At 38.6% G+C, this 19,773-nt stretch overlaps 1 protein-coding gene across 1 annotated transcript in view; it reads right to left on the bottom strand.

Moving 5' to 3' along the window:
* Positions 1-9,067: 9,067 nt before the first annotated feature.
* MUC2 (mucin 2, oligomeric mucus/gel-forming) overlaps positions 9,068-19,773 on the bottom strand; it is a 55,030-nt gene continuing 44,324 nt past the window's right edge. The window contains exons 46-61 of the mRNA XM_041481117.1: positions 19,065-19,312; positions 17,793-17,976; positions 17,466-17,670; positions 16,644-16,828; positions 15,929-15,995; positions 15,505-15,605; positions 15,314-15,345; positions 14,965-15,139; positions 14,231-14,335; positions 13,620-13,660; positions 12,865-12,987; positions 12,324-12,422; positions 11,552-11,680; positions 10,822-10,861; positions 10,416-10,545; positions 9,068-9,323 (exon numbers count right to left, since the gene is read on the bottom strand). Of these exons, the coding sequence (XP_041337051.1) occupies positions 9,068-9,323; positions 10,416-10,545; positions 10,822-10,861; positions 11,552-11,680; positions 12,324-12,422; positions 12,865-12,987; positions 13,620-13,660; positions 14,231-14,335; positions 14,965-15,139; positions 15,314-15,345; positions 15,505-15,605; positions 15,929-15,995; positions 16,644-16,828; positions 17,466-17,670; positions 17,793-17,976; positions 19,065-19,312 (2,120 nt within the window). The remainder of the gene's footprint in view (positions 9,324-10,415; positions 10,546-10,821; positions 10,862-11,551; positions 11,681-12,323; positions 12,423-12,864; positions 12,988-13,619; positions 13,661-14,230; positions 14,336-14,964; positions 15,140-15,313; positions 15,346-15,504; positions 15,606-15,928; positions 15,996-16,643; positions 16,829-17,465; positions 17,671-17,792; positions 17,977-19,064; positions 19,313-19,773) is intronic.

The following is a 19,773-nucleotide window of genomic DNA, read 5'->3' on the forward strand; positions in this document are numbered from 1 at the left end:
ACTTGAAAATCCTTTCAGGGAAGTGTTTTTTCTTGGCTTATAGGCAGATTTTTTATAGTCCAGGAGTTTGGCATGAGAACAGAACACTGATGGCAGGGTCCCTGAAAGGTGGAGCTTCATTACATTTTCTTTCAGTCATTCATTATTTACACCCAGAAACCTCCCATTCAAACCCAGAACCTGAACAGGTATCCAGTTCTTTATTGCTTTATGGGGCCAGAGAGCTGTCTGTTTCAAATTTCCTCCTTTGAAGACAGGTCCCCTCACCCTCCTCCTACAGCTGTTATTTCTTTGGCAGCAATAGTTTTTATTTTTTATAACATCTGATTAATTACAAGCAATCACTGTCCTCTTTCAGAGTTTTTCTCTGTCTTGCACATCAGCAGAATCCCCCAGCCCAAGCAAATGTGTTTGTTGCCTTCACCAGCTTTAATGGCAACTTCTAAACAGAGAAAAAAGTATTATCAGGTCAAGCATAATGTATGGTTTATTTAGAGCAAAATCTTTGGCAGGAGGGCATTGTCCCTTAAGAAGTGTACTCAAAATATTTTACAAAAAAAGGCCAGATTTACTGCTTCAATAAACCAGAAACAAAACCAAAAGTGCAAAACTTCTCACCTCAACTGCACAAATGGCAGTTTTCACTTATTCTTTATGCACACAGAAGTGGTGGATTCTCCAAACATCATAAGGGACCAGTGCCCAAGTCCTGTCATAATGTAGAGCACAGTTCATTCCTTCACCACCTAACTTACGCTGCTGTAAAAGAGTCCCTTGGTGCTCTCAAAGTACTTTAATATCTTACCACATACCCCTAAAAAGTCCAGTGAGTTCAGTCATGAGCTCTACAGCCCCTTGTAGGACACCCTACAAGGATATTTTGATATCAGTAATTTTAGAATCCCTTCTGGAGATTTACTTGCTTTGTTGACACAAACTGACCTTGCATTTCTTTTCCTCATCTGTGCCATGAAGGAACTGCTCCTGACAAGAGAGGAAGCCTCTCACTTATTCACAGAAAATCAAACACAGATAACAGACATTCCATGCTTCCAGCTGCTCCACCCACTTTGGGAAACCAGCAAAGTCAGAGTGATTGCCAGTAGTTAAGTGGGCACAGATACAGTGTAAGGTCAGCATAGCTTTGCAAGGCCTCAGGTCCAGCCTGCCTATGCACCCATTGGGGAATATGAATATGAATGACTTTTATCTGGTTGGCAGGCAGCAAGCTGGGCCTTGGGAACAGGGTCTTGCTCACTGCTTTGCCAGACTTTGTGCTATTGCCAAAGTGGAATGTCCCAAAGCTGGCCTGCTGCTGCAGCCCTATGCAGGCACAAGGTGCTTTGCAGAATTGCAGGTGACAGTGTCTGCCAGATGAAGATTTGCTGCTGCCCTTGCTCTAAAGAAAAGTCTGCACCAGCGTGCGTGAGCATTGTGCAGGACATGAAACATGAGTTCGTGTTACCCCTTTGCCACTGCCCGTGTCCCATTAATTCCATTGTCAGTCGCACTTGAGGCAGGGCACTACTGGAAGGTAGTTCTTGAAGCCCTGCCATTTTGGCTGGAATACAGAACCAACAGACTTTATGGCACTGGTGATGGAAGTCATGAACTGCTGCTACTTTTCCTTTTAATCACAACACATCTCCCTCCTGATCTCTCTCCAAATAGGTACAAAGTAAGTTAGAAGAATATCTAGTAGATAAACTTAACCATGAGAATATGACATTGGAAATATGAGGATGATCTGAAATTGAATACAGTGAAATATCAACACTCAAATACAACAGATTCTCCTGGTAATGTTATACTGAGTTCCTGTTCAGGCCACAGAACAGGGCTAATGGCAAGTGTGGGGAAGGGCTGGGATACCCAGGAGGAAAAGCATATAGGTCAGTAGACCACAGATACAGACTAAGACAGCTTAGTTGAGGGTAAAGGTGGATAGCTGAAACACACTAATTTTCCAAAACCAATGCTAGTGCCAAAATCCAAATGCAGAACTCTGCTGAGATAAAGTCCATGTTTCTTTAGTCACTGTCCTCTTCCTTTCCCATTCCCATCCAGGAAATCAAAGTACCTATTTCATTCATTTTGGTATGAGAGTAGAAGGAAGAATCAGACTCTAGGAGTATGATTCCTGACTCTGGAAAAAAAGCCCTTTATTCCCACTGAGCTGCACAAAAGCAGCAGGAGCCATGTAATAACTACTTGCCAAAGATACCCTTCAGGCTGGGGTAGTTCTCTGATGACAAAGACATAGTGAGGTTGACCTCTGCAACTTCCAGCCCTTTGTGTTCTACATGTGGGATGATTCAAAGTAATCCAAGGATGGGCAGGAGGAATGAACTAAGGCATGATTTCCCCCTGTAAGCCCCACTTAGCACTTAGGGGCCTGGGAAGAACATGAACAGCACATGTTAAAACTTTTCAAGGAAAAGATAGAATAAAACAAATGATTCATTGAACCAACATTCACTTATGCTCTACTCAGCAGAGATAGTAGTGTCAGTCATTTGGGATCCTCCCCTGAGAAAAGCAAGAGCAAAACTCTACTCAGAGAAATGGGAAACCCAGTCCTCTTGCTCTGTACCTAGCCATTTTCTTACCTCTGCTTGTCTCCTCTGTCATTTGTGCCATTCCTTTGCCATTTCTTGGGGAGCAGAGTTTCTGTCAATAACCAGAGCTGCTGCTCCTGGCTTCTCCACAGATACTGCGGGCTACACTCCTTAGAAATCACTGGTTGCTTCAATCCTCTGCAATGATTGCAGGGCTACTGACAGGGGAAGGATATTTGAATTCAAATGAAGTTTTTATATTCAAGCGTGGAAACACTGAGGTTTTCAGGAGAAATACATGGAAGCTTTTCAGAAGGAAATGCAGACTGACAGGGAGCTTACAGGCTGTGTTGATCACTTACCACTGAATCATTGCTATTGGCACACAAGTTATAACTATTCCCCCCGCAGTGACAAACTGGAATTAATAACTCTTCCCTTTATTGGACCCTGCAGGATAAGAGGCCTTCCCTCTTCTGCAGCTGTATTAGCAAAAAGAACAATTCCTCTTGGCCTCTTTACAGCCCATTTCATGGATCATTTGCCATTAAAGGGTATGTGATTTTAGTAAATACAATAGGTAAATATTAACTCAGTTTCTTTATCACCACTGACTCACTGAAAATAAGCCATCATGAAGCTAATGTAATAGACCGGTGACTCACAAAAATATATTTTTGCTACAAACTTGGTAAAAGGCACACTCAAGTAGGAGGTATCTGGTGGATCAGTGCCCTTCATAGCCAGCTACTGTACTAAAGTTTGGAAGTTATGTTTGTATCATATCCTTCTGTCAAAAGGGTATGATGATCCCATATGTGCTGTAAAGAGTTATGGCCATCCTGAGTCAGTTCAACACTGGGAGGTTGAGCTTGGAAATCCTCTAACTACCCAGTACATTTTAGGCAAAACTGGTACTGCTTCTTGAAAGGAGTATCTACTATAAGGTGTTTTTTTACAAGCACTGCCTAGAAAATAGCCCTAGAGAAATTGTATGTGCTCCATTAACAAAGTAATATTAGCTTGGAAAAAATTTCATTTGTCAAGCAGGTTTGTGCCAATAATCCACATGATAAAAAACATCCAAAGTGATTTTGGCAAAATATTTTACATAACTGGTAGTTATAACAATCAGTACTTGCCAGTAGAATTCAAGCACAACATGAATTATCCTTTTTAATCCTTTGCATGGTATCATAGAATTTAGGAAAGATACATTAAAGATTTACTTAATCTACCAGATTTGTGTCTACCACACAGTTTGAAACAGATGTCATTAATATAAGGTGATCTGTAGCAGGCAGTGGGAAAGGAAGGAATGGATATCTGCCATTAATTGTCCATTAAAATACATGACAAATGCCTTCAGTATTTCAGTTCTGGTAGGAGGTGGTTAAATGTTTTCTTAAATTTTGCCTTAGAAAGGACACAAATCTCCTTAACCTCTCATCTTGCCATAGGGCTCCGTGACTTTTTGTGAACAAATCAAGGGCATTAGTTATTCCTGTTTGCAAGGAATGAGTCCAGCTGCTCTTTTCTGTTTTTCTTTAAGAAGATGTAGATCTTTCAAAATCCATGTACAAGGAGTAATGACACGGCTGATTGGTGTTCGTGCACACAGGTCTCTTTGACCTATTGGCACTTCCTCACGTAAGAGAGACTCCCTGCATAGAAAGTCATCTCATCAGGAGGTTGGGTCCTAGAGATTTTCTACTTGAAAGGTTTTACTTTAAACAACCTTCCTGGTGGAAAAATATGGGGTAGCAGAGCAAAGGGAAGCATATGAGTTTTCTGCTTTAATATTTAGAACTTTTATGGAGTTTAGGATAGAGCAGATTCTACCTGGGTGAATCTACCCACTTCCTGGATGCCAAGATAAGTGGTGCCAAGATAAGTGCCTCTTCAGAAGAGGCCACTGCATGCTTAATACTGAAGCCTCTATAACCTTGAAATTACATGAAATACATACCCAGTAACCATGTCCACCATGACTGAAAGTTACTGCAAACCAAAAGAAAGGCTAAGAGATGGGGCAGAAAACAAGTTAAGGTGGGAATCTAGGCAACCTTAGCCTAGGGGTTTTTGTGTGGAAGGTAGAATTAGCCACCCAAGAACAACCTGCCCGTATGTTTTGCTCAGACTCCCTGTACTTTTAAGGAGAAGAATACAGAATATAGAATATAGATCCCATAGATTCTAGCAAGAAATGCTCAGCTACACTAGTCCAAATGGACAGGCTATTGAAATTTAACTACTGTATCAGGACACAGGCACTGTGTAAAGCCACATTCCTTGATCACTGTTCCTGCTGCCTTTTGTTACTGCTTAAAGGAAAGCTGCATGGAGCACAGGTGCTCCTTCTCAAGTGCCAGCTCTGCCATACTTTCTCTCTGCTTGAGTTTTTTCAAAGTCTTAAGGTAATGAAAACATCACAGTGGTGATTTTTACTGTTCTAGAGACTAGTTTGTGAAAAGAATTCAAGCCTTTTATGTAAGAGTGCTGAAAAACTGGAATATTAAAGGGAATAAAGTTTGTACAGACTAGATTTTAGAAGCATGATGCTGAAAAATAACTTAGGGGATTTTCCATATTAGCGATGGAAATATGGCTTAGGTAACCTGCTTGGATGTGTTTGGACCTTAGTCTGGGAGGTTGCCAGTTAAGAACATGGGTGTTTGTGATAGCCTGAAAAAAGTGAGTTAATTTTGGAAATTTGGCCCTGGAAGAGGACTGCTCAACTTTAAGAACTTGTTCCGCTTTAACTACCGCCCTATCCCTCAAAGCTTCCACTGGGAGGTTGAAATTTCAGAAATTGTATATCAGTGTTGCTGTCATTTAAATGTACTTCATTTTCTGTCAGACCTGAAACTACAAAAATGTTTTTTCCTATGATCTCAGAGTTTGTAAGTCTATTCTGTCCTTTCCCGGTATCTGAGTTTGCCTTTCCAGACAAGTGCAACAGTATATAAAAGGAACAATAACTGCAGGATTATTTACTTAGGGCTTTGCTAAAGTCCTCTCACTGAGGCTTATGTGCAGAGTTGCATGTGCTTAGTTCAGTGAAGTGCAGTTTAGCAAAGTACAGTTAAATGGTAAACACACTGAAAATTTTATCTTACCCTTCCCACAGAACAAAATAATACTATTAAAGAACATAGTTAGATCAGAAGACAAGGTAGTTATTAGATGAGAAACCCCTACCTTGTATTATTTTGGGAAGAATTCTTCTTGGTTTGCATGCGGTTTTTCCCCTCTTTCTGAATCCCATCTGCCTCACCTCAGATAGCAGCAGTGATTTTTCCATATTGCTAACAAGTATTTTCCTTTCTGTCTCTGGTGTTCTCAAAACACATACCCAGTAATGCTTCATAAAACAACTGTGCTCTCTTTATGAGGAAATCCTCTGTGAACTCCTTTTTAACTGCAGATGGAGGTTCTCACTGTGTTGCTGAAGGGTCCTATGAACAACATTGAATTTCCAGTGCATCTCTAGGTAGCTACAAGGAAATTGAGATTCCATCTATCTGGGATGAGAAGACTACAAGTGGGAATGAAACCCATGTGATCTTGGACAGCAGGACCTGGGACCCTGGGTTTTGGTGCCTTCAAAGCCTGTGTGATTGGAAGTCCTACTTGCCTTCCAAGAACGCTTCCCCATTTTCCAAGACAAAACTGAAACTGTTAAGTACTGGGAGAGGAAGAAAAAGAAACATAACAAAGAGAAACCCCTCACCACCAATGAAAGTGGGAGGCTAGATAGAAAGTCTGGAGGAGATGAACACAGAACTCAGGCAAAGAGACAAGACATGGGCTCTTGCTACTGCTTTCTTTTTGCTAGACTCCAGAAGACAAGGCAGCACCTGGAGAATGGTGTCATTCTTTGAGGACAGAGAGAGTCAAGCCCACTCCCTTCCAGCACTAATGCTTTGTATGAAGTTGCCAGGGTCCTTTGTCGTAGATCCTGCCTGGAAGACAATGGGATCAGAAGGCTCCACAATCTCCTGAGTTCCTAATGTGCTGATATCACCCTTTCAGAGGGGGTGATGAGAGACATTTCCTCAGGATTTTTTCTGGGTTTTCCAGAAGAATCTCTTCTTGTGGCCTGCAGACCAAACAGCTCTTGCTTAAGAAACAAAATGGTTCCTGGGATCAGATAATACAGATCTCAATTTACTTCCAAGAGGGGTGTGGAAGGAAGCAAAAGTGCTGCTCACTGTCACTACTACTCTTTGTAGGGATACACAGTTAAAAGTTTCTTTCCTTCCTTTCTCTCCCAAGTACTATCAGTGGATTTCTCCACTGGAGAAAGTTTAATCTGTTCAACTCTGTCATCCAGTTCCACTGGATCTGCACTGCAGGCGCAAACTGAACCACAAAGTTCTAAGGTGACTAAGAATGCAGAAGGGGGTGGAAGTTTGACATGTGCAGTGTGACCTGGAATTGCCAAGAACTTTTAAGTAAGAATTCTCTGACAGTGTGTGCTTGTGAGCCTGCTTATGGGCAGCACTGACCCAGCACCAAAACTCAGAGCACTGTGACAAACAACACCTTGCATGTAAATTCCTGTCAGAATAATTGTCTTTCCAGTGCTTACTAAGAGCATATAAATATCTGCGGGGAGAGATCAGTATTCATTCTTCTCAGAAATAAAACCCTCTGTGTGATGAAATAAAAACTCCCTTTCGAGGCAGCTTGCTTTTTTGGTATGAAGTGACTTTAGATTCTCAGCCATAGACTGCCCTACAGTGGTGAAGCCGAAATCTGCAGCCTTACTGACTTTTATCCAGGATCTTTAGAATTCCTCATTAAGAAATAGTTTGCCCATCACTAGAAGGGACAGAAAGAGCCTGTGCAAACTACAGACCAAATGAAAAATAAATGAAACAAGGAAGATTTTATAGTTCAATGTAAATACAGTGTGCAGCAAAACGCCACTACTGACTAGTAATATTTTATCTCTTTTTCATAGGAAACAAGGCAGATTTGACCATACCTTGTATCTGTCTCCAGAAGTTATTTGCTGACTTCAGTCAAATTTAACTGCAAAAATAAAAATCTCAAAGACAGCTAAATGTCAACAGATTTTGAGAAAAGCAGTTTTTGTAAAAAGCTCAAGGAAACGTATGGTTCTAGTGTCAACATAGAAATTGTTGGATAACAAAGAATCCACAGAGGAGAGTGGCTTTGTATGTGCCCTGGGAGAAAACTCTCAGACACATCTTACAACGAACGTAGAGATAGAAATCCTTAGAAACCTGTACTAAAGCAGAAACTGGGGTTCATTTAATCTGCAGCTTGCTCTGTAAACTGACAAAACTTCCTTCTTGTTAGATCAGCTACCTCTCCAACTCCAGAGAAATCTGCTTTCCAATCAGAGTTTTGTAATGCTGAAAAAAAAAAACGGGGTTTCATTTTCTGCACATCCTTATCAGTCTAATAAAAAGGCAGAAATCTTATCTGCCTTTTAAGCTGCAGTACATTTGACAGTAACAAAAAATAGTGCCACCAATCCTTCAGGTAGCAAATATGACAGAACTGAGGTTGGCTATTGCCAATAAAGATTTCATTAATGGAGATAAAATAAACCAAAAGCTTTTTTTTTCACTACAACAGGTATGCTTTACCCTCATTGTACTCTAAGATGATTCAAGAGAAATTAACATCTTCCAGTTACCTGTTTCAGCTCCCCTTACAATACGATAAACAGGCACTCCTTTAGATTTGTCCTTTGTTGAGAGACAAATTAATATCAAAAATGGCTATTGCTTTTCATTTTCTGCAGAGGAAGCCTAGGATTACTAGCAAAGTGATGGGCATCTGTTTTGCAAATGTTGGAATTTGGAGAGCTCTTACTATGGTAGTAACTGTACATCCTGAAAGCACTGTGAGTGATCTTCATATAGCTGAGGGACTATTCTTTAGTGAAAATACATAATTGCAATGAACTGAGACAGTTCTAACATACAGAGCCCTGCTAAAGTAAGTTCTGGTGCTGAATTAGAAGTTTCTCCAAGTCATCTGAATAATTTCATGATCATCATTCACCTTTGCCTTTGTTCTGGCAGACAACAATCATCTTCCCTCCCACCTTATAGACTGGGTCTTCTGAACAGCACAATCTGATCAGATTTTAAGGAGCCAGGAGCAGATACTCCAAAAATTTAGGAAACCACATGACTTCCTATAAATTGAAAAAGAACTTTTCTTCTTTCTTCAAACTCAAACTCATCAAGACTGTATAAGAATAAGTACAAAAGCCGTGCTTTTTGAGATGTGCTTTTAATCATTCAGAGCAAAATAAGAGGATTTGGAAAGGACTCAAGAGGTTGTGCACTTGTAAGAATACAAATTTGTGTTCTTATTTTGCACACAAATAAATAGGACATAGTTAATTAATTAGAGAACAAACAGGATGCAGTTACTGGGAAAAGTAAAGTTCAAAAGATCCAAGGAAGCTAAGAACGGTTCACAGTCCTTTTAGTTAATAATGCCAGGGGGTTTTTCTGCCTTCATTTTGATGTTAAGCTGATGGCTCTCTTGATCCGGTTCAGAGTGGTCGCCTTGTCATTTTCTTCATTGTTCTGCAGCTCCTTGGACTCAGGCCTCTTGCATTCAGTGTCTTGACAGCTGCAGCTCTCCACGTAGATGTACTTGTGTGACACTGCATGCCCACCAGGGCATTTCAGAACCACTTGCTTCTCAGTGGTGCTTGTTTCTCTGCAGCAGGAGCAGCTGTGGTCCATAGAGTTGGCCTCAGCAGAGTATCTGTCAACATGCGAAATGGCAATGTTATTCAGTGCCAGGAGAGGGGGAAATCAGGCACAGAACTCCTGCGAGAAGAGCCACAGTTGTGGCTAATGGAATTGCTAAGCTCATCTGACAGAGCAGTGATTATAAAATGCCTAACTCAATCAGGGCAGTGTTAACACGAAGGGGAAGCAGCAGCTTTCTGTTCCCATCTCACTGCAAAGTATTTTTTGCAGTCTTGTGTTCATCAGCTTCCTAAGCACCATTCCTAACCTGAAGAATCTGTCAATATCAGGCTATAAAGAGTAACAAGATCCATCTTTTTCTTGTATTTGGTAGAAGCAACCACAGCAAGACCCTAAGATGATCAGGAATTTCGAAATACTAATAAAATCCCTGGCTTCTCAGAGTTCCATGTGATACTAAAGATCAGTTTTCATCCATGTAAGATGCACTGTGACAGACTCAGTGGTAGGCAATAAGTGACAGTTTCTTTGGAGAGTTAGAGTCGTTTTTCCAGTGTTTTAGTAGCTCACTACCAGGTGTCCTACTAACCATTTCCTTATAGCCAGTTTTTAGTATATTCTCTCATTTCAGAGAAAAATGTACAGTCAACTTACTCTACTAACACCACACTAAAGCATTCATTTTCTCATTTCTTCACTGTATAAAAATTGTGCATATTTGAATCTTCCTTTGAAAGATGTATGTGTATTTCATTTTAGCTGTTGACTGTTGAGAAGCAGCTTTTCCACTTCTAGTTGTCAAGTCTGGCTGCTCTCTGGGCTCCTTCTCATTACAGGAAATAATCCATGTTCTTTTGTGACAATTTCTAGCCTAGGTGGTCTGACTCAAAGCCGGCTCTTAATGGATGAATAGGCCTTATCAGAGCTGTCTGAATCCCAAGACAATTGAATACACTTTTCTGCTTTGTATTATGACAAATCAGCTCGTCAGTCACAGATTCCATGATTTTATGTTCGTGATTCATGAAGCAGATAGTTCCAGGTCTTCTATACCATTGTGTAGTCTACTATTTATTGTTCCTTTTATATAAACAAGCTCAGTGCCACCAGGACTTAAATCTCATTGTCTGGTGAGTTTACTTACAGCGAGAAGGTTCCACATGTTCCTTCACATTCAGTCAAGTCAACTCTGTCCACGGAGCGGCAGCCATCGTAGACGATAAAGTCTTTTCTGTGGCGCACAGAGCACGGTGTGCTGCTGTCCAGAGGGGCACCTACAGGGAAAGAGCAGAAAATACTTTCAGTGAAATAGCTCCAGAAGTCCCTCGCACTTCAGCATTCCCTGGGCTTCACTAGTGCACTCCAAGAATTGCCTCAAGTGGTCTCTCTGCTTCTGCTTAAACTTCTCCAGAGAGATAGGACAGTGAAGACTTGGAATGACAAATATAAACATAGAAGTATCTATTTAAATACAAATTTATCTGGAAAATGGGCTGATTTAAGACAATTCATTCTCTGTATTGTTGATTCAGATACACTGGCATACTTACATGTTTTGCAACAACCATTAGGTAAGAACGAAATAGTTCCCTAAAATAAAAAAGAAACAAAAAATTTCTATTATATTATTTTTCTATATTAAAAAGCCATTAAGGCAAAAAACTGGGGAGAGCAATTATTCAGTTGGCTGGAAATAACCAATGAAAACTAGTTATTGTATTGTAACATTGATCTAAATAAGCAGAGATAACAGCCTCTTCCCAACTTGAAATTTATCAACCTACAAAGGATTGTGAAAATACAAACAATTATTTGAAGAAAGTCTACAGTTACCATCATGAAATTTTTGCTCAGAAGCAGTTCCAATAAATGGTTTCTCAGAGACCTCTGTATTTGAATGGGGACTACACACAGTGTTACTGGCAGCCTACTTACTGACTGAACAGCTTGTGTTTTAACATTCAAGGAAACCTGGTTCTTGTTGAGACAGAACCCGAAACAAAGCAGTCAGCTAATATTCAGTATCTTGGTGCTGACCAGTATTTTGGCTACTGAGAGACAGCTACCAATTATAAACCTTGAATTCTCACCCAGGTATCTTATTTTATATACTCTATAGGGCTGTGCATGGATGCATCTAGAACTTCTGCCCTTAGGACTGAGAAATTATGATGAAAGGCCATCAGAGCTAGATTTTACTTTTGTTGTTAGTTAGATGGCTGAAATAAAATTAAGTAATCTATGCATGGAGTAGAGGGTAAATTTTCTGTTTTTACTTACAGGTTTGCAGCTGTCCTCATTGAATGCTGGACAGGTAATCTCAGATGTGGAAGCGATAAGCTGGTCGTGGATATCTACACAGCTATAAATGGTGCAGTTGTCGTGAGGATCATTTTTAAAGTCTCCAGGCTGCAAGTGAAATGCAAAATGTAATAAGGAAAGCTGAAGGGAGCTCAGACAGAAATTTTCTTGCCCTCTGATAATAACTTTCATCTTGTTTCCCAGTCAATTATTTTTAGGTTAATAGCCATTTGGGATACAGATCATGACATGTATTGCAATATGCCATACATGGAGAGAATTTCAGTTTTATATGGTATTTTCCTTGAGAAAGAAAGAAAAATGTCTCTAAAGTACTTGGAGTACTTCAGCAAAATCATCCATGCCAATGGATTTTGCCTTCAAAAAGCTAGATGTTTTAAGTTAATTAAGAAACACTCTAAACCGTCATCCTACTAGGGTAATAGAATTGTTTCAGATGCAGGCTTTAATAGTGTTTTTCAGTGTCAAATAACATAGAAAAGCCCAAGCTTCCAGACACTGGAAGAAAACCTCTTCCAATGGTATTGTTTTTCTCATTCCAGAAGGGTCTTACAGATAATTTTATTTCATGAGACATACCTTCTGGTCAAAAGGTTTTGCTTTAGATGAGATTTTGATCTTTCAGGTGCAAACTTATACTAAAGCCTTGTCTCTGGCAAGGAGATGTTTTCTTTCTGGAACTGGGAACTTTACAGATTTGGTGGAGAACTAAGACAAAGAGCATACTTACACTCAAGATGAGTTCAGAATTGTCTGCTGTGTGTATAATACACTTGGTCTGCACACATTTTCCACAGCATTCACCTTTCACTGGTTTAAGTTCATATCCCTAGAAATTAAAATTAAAAACAATAGCACTATGATTTTTGAGAAATAAATGAAAATATATTAATCCATTAATTGATTAGGCTTTGAAGTGCACTCAAGATTTGTGCCTTTTGTGTTCCAAACCAACAGGAGACAAGTAATAGAAGCAGGTTATAAATGGAATAAATCAAAGCACTAGAATAAATATGCATAATAATTAAATATTACTCCACAAGGTGGTCTACAGAAATTTCCCAGCTAATTCTGCCAGTGTGAACTGAATGCTGACAGTTACACAGTCAATCTCAGGCAGCAGATTGCTGAAAGAACAGTTGATATCCATGCTGGAGTTGGTCTCTGTGATTCAACTCCCTGTCCTTTGCTTAATACCACTCATTGATCAAACTGCTGTTCACATATATGGGTATTTTGGGGTCTTTGTTTTCTTTAAGTTTGCCACTTACTGGTTGACAGTATGTGTTGCAGGGGACATGTTCACAGGAGATGATATTCAGTTGAGTGCTGACGTTAACATCATTTGTGCAGACGCAATTCTGACACTTGTCAACAAAGACTGAGGAGTTGGGCTACACATTTTAAGGAAAAAAAATCACAAATCACATATTAATGAGTTACTACATGTTTAAACAGACATTTATAATTTTTTAAAATATCTGTAAATGAAGCAATGGAGAAGGAAAAAAAAATCATAAAGACAACTGGATAGCTATTTGGCTAGCCATTTAAGAAGACAACATTTTAAAGACTGAATATAATTTAATGTGTCTTTATTGAAGACCTCTATAGCAATGACAAACTCTGACATTAAAAGAAAGGTACAATTACTAGACCCAAGACAATTAGAAATCTAAATTTGGTTAGAATAATACTTATTTATATGTCTTTTAATATTTGAAAACAGAGTCTTAAAACTGCAATAATGTGCTGACAGTAAATGTGGACTGACTTTTTAAAATGCCAGTCCACTTAACCCAAATTCCTCTATGACACTGACATATATGCAGCTCTTCAATTTCTTTCCTACAAAGGAAACTTTTCAGAAAATATTTAGGCTTTGTGAAACTGATAAACTTCTGGTAGAAATCTGAAAATTTCTAAAATATTTGTTGTACTGGATAAACCTTTTCATAGCACTTCTGATCAAGTATACTAACTGGTCTTTTAAGCATTTTTAAAGACTGTTGAAATAGGAACTTACCAAGAACTCGGCATTCTCGTGTACGCAAACCCCCTTGGGAACTGTTAATAAGCAAAGAGTCAGAAGTTTAGATAGGAAAAATTAATAAAAAAATGTCTTCAACCCACTCTAATCCAGCTCATTTCTTCCACAATGAATCACAATTCATATGGTTATTCCCCAATTCTGGTAGCAGATAGGAGATGTATAAAGTATAAAAACTAATACTGCATGTGCAAGAAGGGAAAAAGATTTGTCCCAAAATACACAGTCCCGTTCATATCCAAGAATATCCACTTAACAGATACAAGTACTTCCTTGTTTCAGTTAGCAAGAACTGTAAATTTGCTAGATTAAGCTGAGACCATCATCCCAGTTAATTCTGTAGCTGTTCTTATGTGTACTTATAAGCAGGAAATTGAACTTGGGTCACCAGAACTGTATCTGATTTCCTAGTTTCATAATTACAACACTAATAGCCAATTTTAATAATAGTGAATTAGTAGAATCTGGCTGTGTTTAACACCTCTTTCAAAAGGCTATTGCATACAGTCTTATTAAGTGTAATGCTAAATTATGTAATAAATCAAACTATAAGGCTAATCATTGTAATATATTTCCAAGGGACTTACCACATTGGTATACAGGACAGCACTGACCACTGGGAATATAAGAATGAACTTCAAATCCCAGTGAGCACTTGGGGGCTTTAGCTGTGCACAAGCTTGTGTTGCATTCTGAGGAAAAAAAAAAAAAAAAAAAAAAGAATAAGCCAGAAAATACACTAAATCACAGCTACTAGAAATAAGCACCTATCAAAGCACTTAGGATGAACTTTCCATTGCTAGGAAACAGTCCAGATCCTCTTAAAAAAAACCCCCCAATTGCAGATAGGGAACACATTTTTCCTCATAAATTCAGGCACTGGATATGTGGTACTGTATTAGTTTATGAATTTTTTTCTACTATGCAATTATGCTGTGTTAATAAAGTATCACCATTCTATGCAAAGAAGTAGAGAACAACTCCTATTCTCTCCATGATTTTAGGCAGTTACTGGAAAATGAAAATCCACAGAGAATTCCATAATCTGTCTGCATTTTGCTTAAATAAAATGTGGCCCTGAACACAATAACTATAGCTTTAGTTATGTTGAGTCCCATAACTGTAAATTCAGTTATACTGAAACATTGCAACATTAAAATGTATTTTCCCTAGCACTGGGCAAGTTGATTTGAAAAAGCATGAGAAAAGATACTATTTTGTGACTCCCTGCTGTAGATCTCTGGTACTAAGGTAGTTCAGTCTCTTTTCCTTTCTATTTCCAAGAGGTATAGAAAGACTAGAAATAAGAGTATAAACTCACTGCAAGTGAAAAGAGGGCAGCAGGAGTCTTTAGGATTGACTTCAGTGACCTCATAGAAGCCTTCTCCATCACAAGTGACCTTCTTTTGATCACATACATGAGGCTCACATACAATGCCATGTTCACCTTCCAGGCAAATACAGTCCTGACAGTCCACTGTAAACTTTTCTCCAAACTGCCATTGAAAAACAATAAAATGAGTGCTTGCATAGTAACCAATTAAAAGGAACAGAAGTAAAACAAGGAATACAAAGTACAGAGATGACAAAACAAGGTTGTACCAGTGGAAACCACTCTCCTCTCCCCCCCCAAACTTCTACTTGAAATCCAAAAGCATATAGCATCATACCTCTCTTGGTATCATATCCACTCCAACACAGCCTGGAAAATACCAAAATAAATTTCCATTACCAGTCATATAATAGGAGGAATCTCTATTATACATTGTATGAGCACTGCATACAGTCAAATCTTTCTTGTGTGCATGGAAGGTAACAAAGAGGAAACAAACATGCATCCAAGTGAAGCAGTAAAACTCACCACAGGTTTTCACGCAGACATCCACACCAGAGTCATACAGCATGGTTCCATTAGGACAGAAACAGCCTTCCACTTGTTTAGTTGATGTCTCATTCTGTCCTCTGTGAGACAAAATGTTCAGAGGAAGATCATTAATGTCATAGGTACATACAGGAGGATTATGCCAAATAACCTTTCACTGAAAATACAGTGGCAAATGATCTGCACATTTGTGACTGGGGTTTGCAGTGTCTGTGTTTGATAAAGCCAATCAACAGAAACAGAAACAGTTCAGGCACCCAGATTTAGGGTCAATAAAATAGTGCTAATAAATTAGGCAGCTAGTTTAAGACATGAGAGGAGGTTGATTTTGCTCATTCACCTGTGCATTAGATACGACTGAATAGTTGTACAAGCTATAACTAACTGTGAAGGAATTTTTTACCTTGATTTGCAGGTCATCTCTTTAATAGGACCACATGCTCTGTATTCTTTACCTGAAGGACATTCATGAGCTGGAATGGAAGAACAAAATGGAGGAACAGCTCAGTAACAATATCGTGTAAAAGCCGCATGATCTTATGCCAAAAACTTAAACACTGTTTACTCATTTTCCTATGTACCTATGACAATCTTGAGAAGCAAAGAGGAAAAATTCCAGATAGACTTATGTCTCTAAATGGAATAATTTTGTGTAATTTAACCATAGAGATATTATACTGTACTTTACACTAAGGTGATAAAGCCAAGAGTCTACACCTTGACTACAATTTTTTTGCATAATTTTAGTCTCTTTTGCAAAAGTTCTCAAAGGGGAGTGTCATCCTTCCCTGTGTGCTCTTACTACAGATGAAAACTAATGTACATGTCACCAAATAGAGAGTGATCTGCTGATGCCTGCAAAGCTTATAACTTATGCAGGAGCATACAAAAAAAGTATGTACTGATACAGATGTTTCTGGCACAGTCAATACATGTATATTTTTGCAGGCCGATTTATCATTTCCATTGTTAAAAATGTTACCAGCAAAATTACTTAGGGAGAGCAGCTGCTGTGATTTATTGGTGTCTTCATTACTCTGAAAGCAGTATGACATTACTGCTGAAACAGTTCCACATAATCTTCCTTAATAATTCAAGATGAATTATTATGGCCAGATACTTACAGCATACTCCATTGGTGTGTTTTCTCCAGTCAATGCATGCGCCTTGATCAGCACAGGTGGCAGCATAGATCTGCAGACTTGAGCATTCCAGGTCTAGGTTGGGTAGTACACAGCTATCAAAAACACAGGCTGCATAGTACTTCTCAGGCTGGACAAATGCATGGCATGGCTTGAACACACTAAAACCAGAAATATTTATCATTATTTGTTACTGAATGATTCATATCTTTTTCAACGTGCTTAACAAGTTATGATGTGGCAACAGTGGGCATGGGAGATTAAGAAGGTGTGGATGTGGACTATTGATGAGATTTGTGCTAAGAGCACTTATCCAGATAGCAACGTTCCAACACATCTTAAAATATTCTTCCCTCACCTACAAAACACTTTGACACCAACATTTTGAGTCCAGGAGTTGTATATTATTGGGTGCAACCATGTGCTATCTCTTTAAAGCTATTTTGATTTTTTTTCTTTTTCAGTTCTGACATAGTGTTCTAAAAATTAAGATCTCTGTTTTCACTTCGACTCTGTTTTCTGCTAAGTAAATGTGGGAAAAGGCAAGAACATGGGACAGGGGAGGGCAGAGAGTGTAGAAGAATGTGGGAACATCAGCAATGGTTAATGTGGCAGCCAGAGGGTTGAAAGAAACTGTCAGCAAAAAATAACAACCAGAAAGAGAGAAAGGAGTAGAAGCAAAACATAAAGATACAAGAAATGGAGAAATAGTTAGAAACACCTTCCACTGGTAAATTAATCCTAAAATTTCCATTTAAATCAAAGACCAAAGGCCTGTAAAACCAAGAGGATTGTTACCTTCCCAAAAGAAGCTCGCAGATGGAAGATTCTTTGCAAGGCTGTGTTGGCGTTGTGCTAGGTGAACTTGTAGGAACTAGGCCTGGAGAGCACTGTGGTTTGGAAGGATCAACAACTTGCCAGTGGTCTGCCATGGTTTCACAGTTTTCTGCAATGTTTCCATTTGGCAGCATGCAGTCATCTGCTGTGTTGTTATTGCAAGTACCTAAGGGTGGTACAGGGAGAAATAATTCACTCACAGATTTGTTAGGAAACACTATTCATCTTTGCAGCAGGGCTGTCACTGTGGTTTTTTGAGAGTGTAAAAATTGGAAGAGTAAGCCTTACCACACTGTCCCTGGGTATTGTTGCCAAACAGGCTGTAGGGCATTCTGATAGAAAAGGACAAGCCATTGTAGGTCACATTCATTTTCAGCTCAGGAATTTCCACAACACGATTTATGCCTGACTCGTAGATGCTCACACCAAACTTCTTATAAGGCAAAGCCACGAGCTGGTTGTTTACTGTCACCTAACAAATAAAGGAAAACAGAAAAGAGGCATAAATTTAGTTTGACTTTTCAAAACAATCGACTGTTCCTTTGTTTTGCAGAGAGAATGTAAAGGTAAATAATACCCTTTTAATTTGTAACAAATGTTCCTGTGTTTCCTTTGTTATTGAAAAGTCAAACTTTTCTTCTCTGAGCCACAAAAAGCCCATTAACCTCTGACAAATGAGGTTATTCAAAGTTTAAACCAGATAAATCCCAACACTCAACAGACTTATTAGAGTGACTATGGCATCAAGGACTCCTTATGAAAGTGGAATATAAAATTCTCCTAAATTCATATGGCATAAAGTTTTTATAGGAAAATTAAATAATGGAAATAAGACTAAAACTGTATTATTTATTTAAATACAGTAGCCATGATATACCTGTGAAACTAATACTACTACTTTCACTCAGCAATCAGAGATTGCTTTAGAGAAAAAAATAGAGGTCTAAATGTTGTAAATTTTCAACAATATGTTGCAACATAACTTGTAATATTCTCACACAGTAATGTACAAAAATAAACCAAACAAACAGTAAAAAGCTAAGAAGAGCCCCACAAAAGCTTTGACATCCCATTTATAAATGGAATAAAAATATAAGTGCCCTACTCTGAAAAATTAAAAAGGTGACACAAGTCAAAGCTACTAATGGTGCTTTTAAAAAATGCTTCAGGCCAGCACTTTATTGTTATGTCTACCTTACATTATCTCCTTCTATTCCATGTTGTTTTCCTTTTTTATGTTATTGTTAATTATAAATTAACTTATTTTATATACTAAACTCTTAGCAATTTGTCCACATTTGTGTATTTAGGAGAGATCTGCAAAGATTTGAAATTAAAAAGACAAGAAGTTGTAGAATTTTTTCTCCCCCACATTCAGCATAAAAAATGCTTTGAAGCAGTTCTTTGAAGCCCTTTGAAGCAGTCTAATTTTATAAACTAAACTGTTACCGAATCTAAAGCACAGATTATTTTTTTTTCCCAAACCTTGTGAATATAATTATCCTGTTGATGCAGTATTAACACCTGAATCAAGAAATCAATGGTAACATTCTTTAGTACCTCTACTTGTAGAGTATTTGGTTGTGCTGTTGTTAGCCTCACTTCCTGGGTCTCATGTCTCACAATGAGTGTTCGAGGACAGGACACTACATCCCGTACATCACAGTGGTAGTTATCAATGTAGACACCAAAGTTGTCAACTTTCTTATTGATCTCTTCCACAAGGACATATGTACAATTTCCTTGATAGCTGTAGTACAGTCCATCAAAAGTCATGTAATGTGGATCTCCCCAGCCAGTGCAGTAGCCTAAAAAACATACAGTTAAGTTAGGCTCTTATGGAAACATACAAAATCATATCAGACTACAAGGAATATCTGTAGATGTGGGAAACATCTCAGTGAACTTTGCGCATTTTACTTTTAATGAAGTGTATATGTCAATGCATGAGCTCATTAGCTAGAAGTCATCAATAAAAAACAGGCACTTTCAATGCACAGTTCATCTGACATTAATGACAGACAACTGGGAATAGGATTAACTGTACCATAGATTTATCTTTACCAATAGTCTGAACAAGTAACAAGATATAAATATGCTTCTAGCCTATAAATGTCGGCATCTGCATTTAAATCCTTCTTTGGGAGACCGATTTACTCTACTAACACAACAGTTATGTAGAGATAATGGCAACTTAAGCCAAAAATTCAATTAGCTAAAAAGAATCAACAGAGCATTCTAACCAACACTAGAAGACTGAGTCACAGCT

The sequence above is a fragment of the Pyrgilauda ruficollis genome, unplaced genomic scaffold (assembly GCF_017590135.1).
Source record: "Pyrgilauda ruficollis isolate IOZ18807 unplaced genomic scaffold, ASM1759013v1 scaffold55, whole genome shotgun sequence".
NCBI lineage: Eukaryota > Metazoa > Chordata > Aves > Passeriformes > Passeridae > Pyrgilauda > Pyrgilauda ruficollis.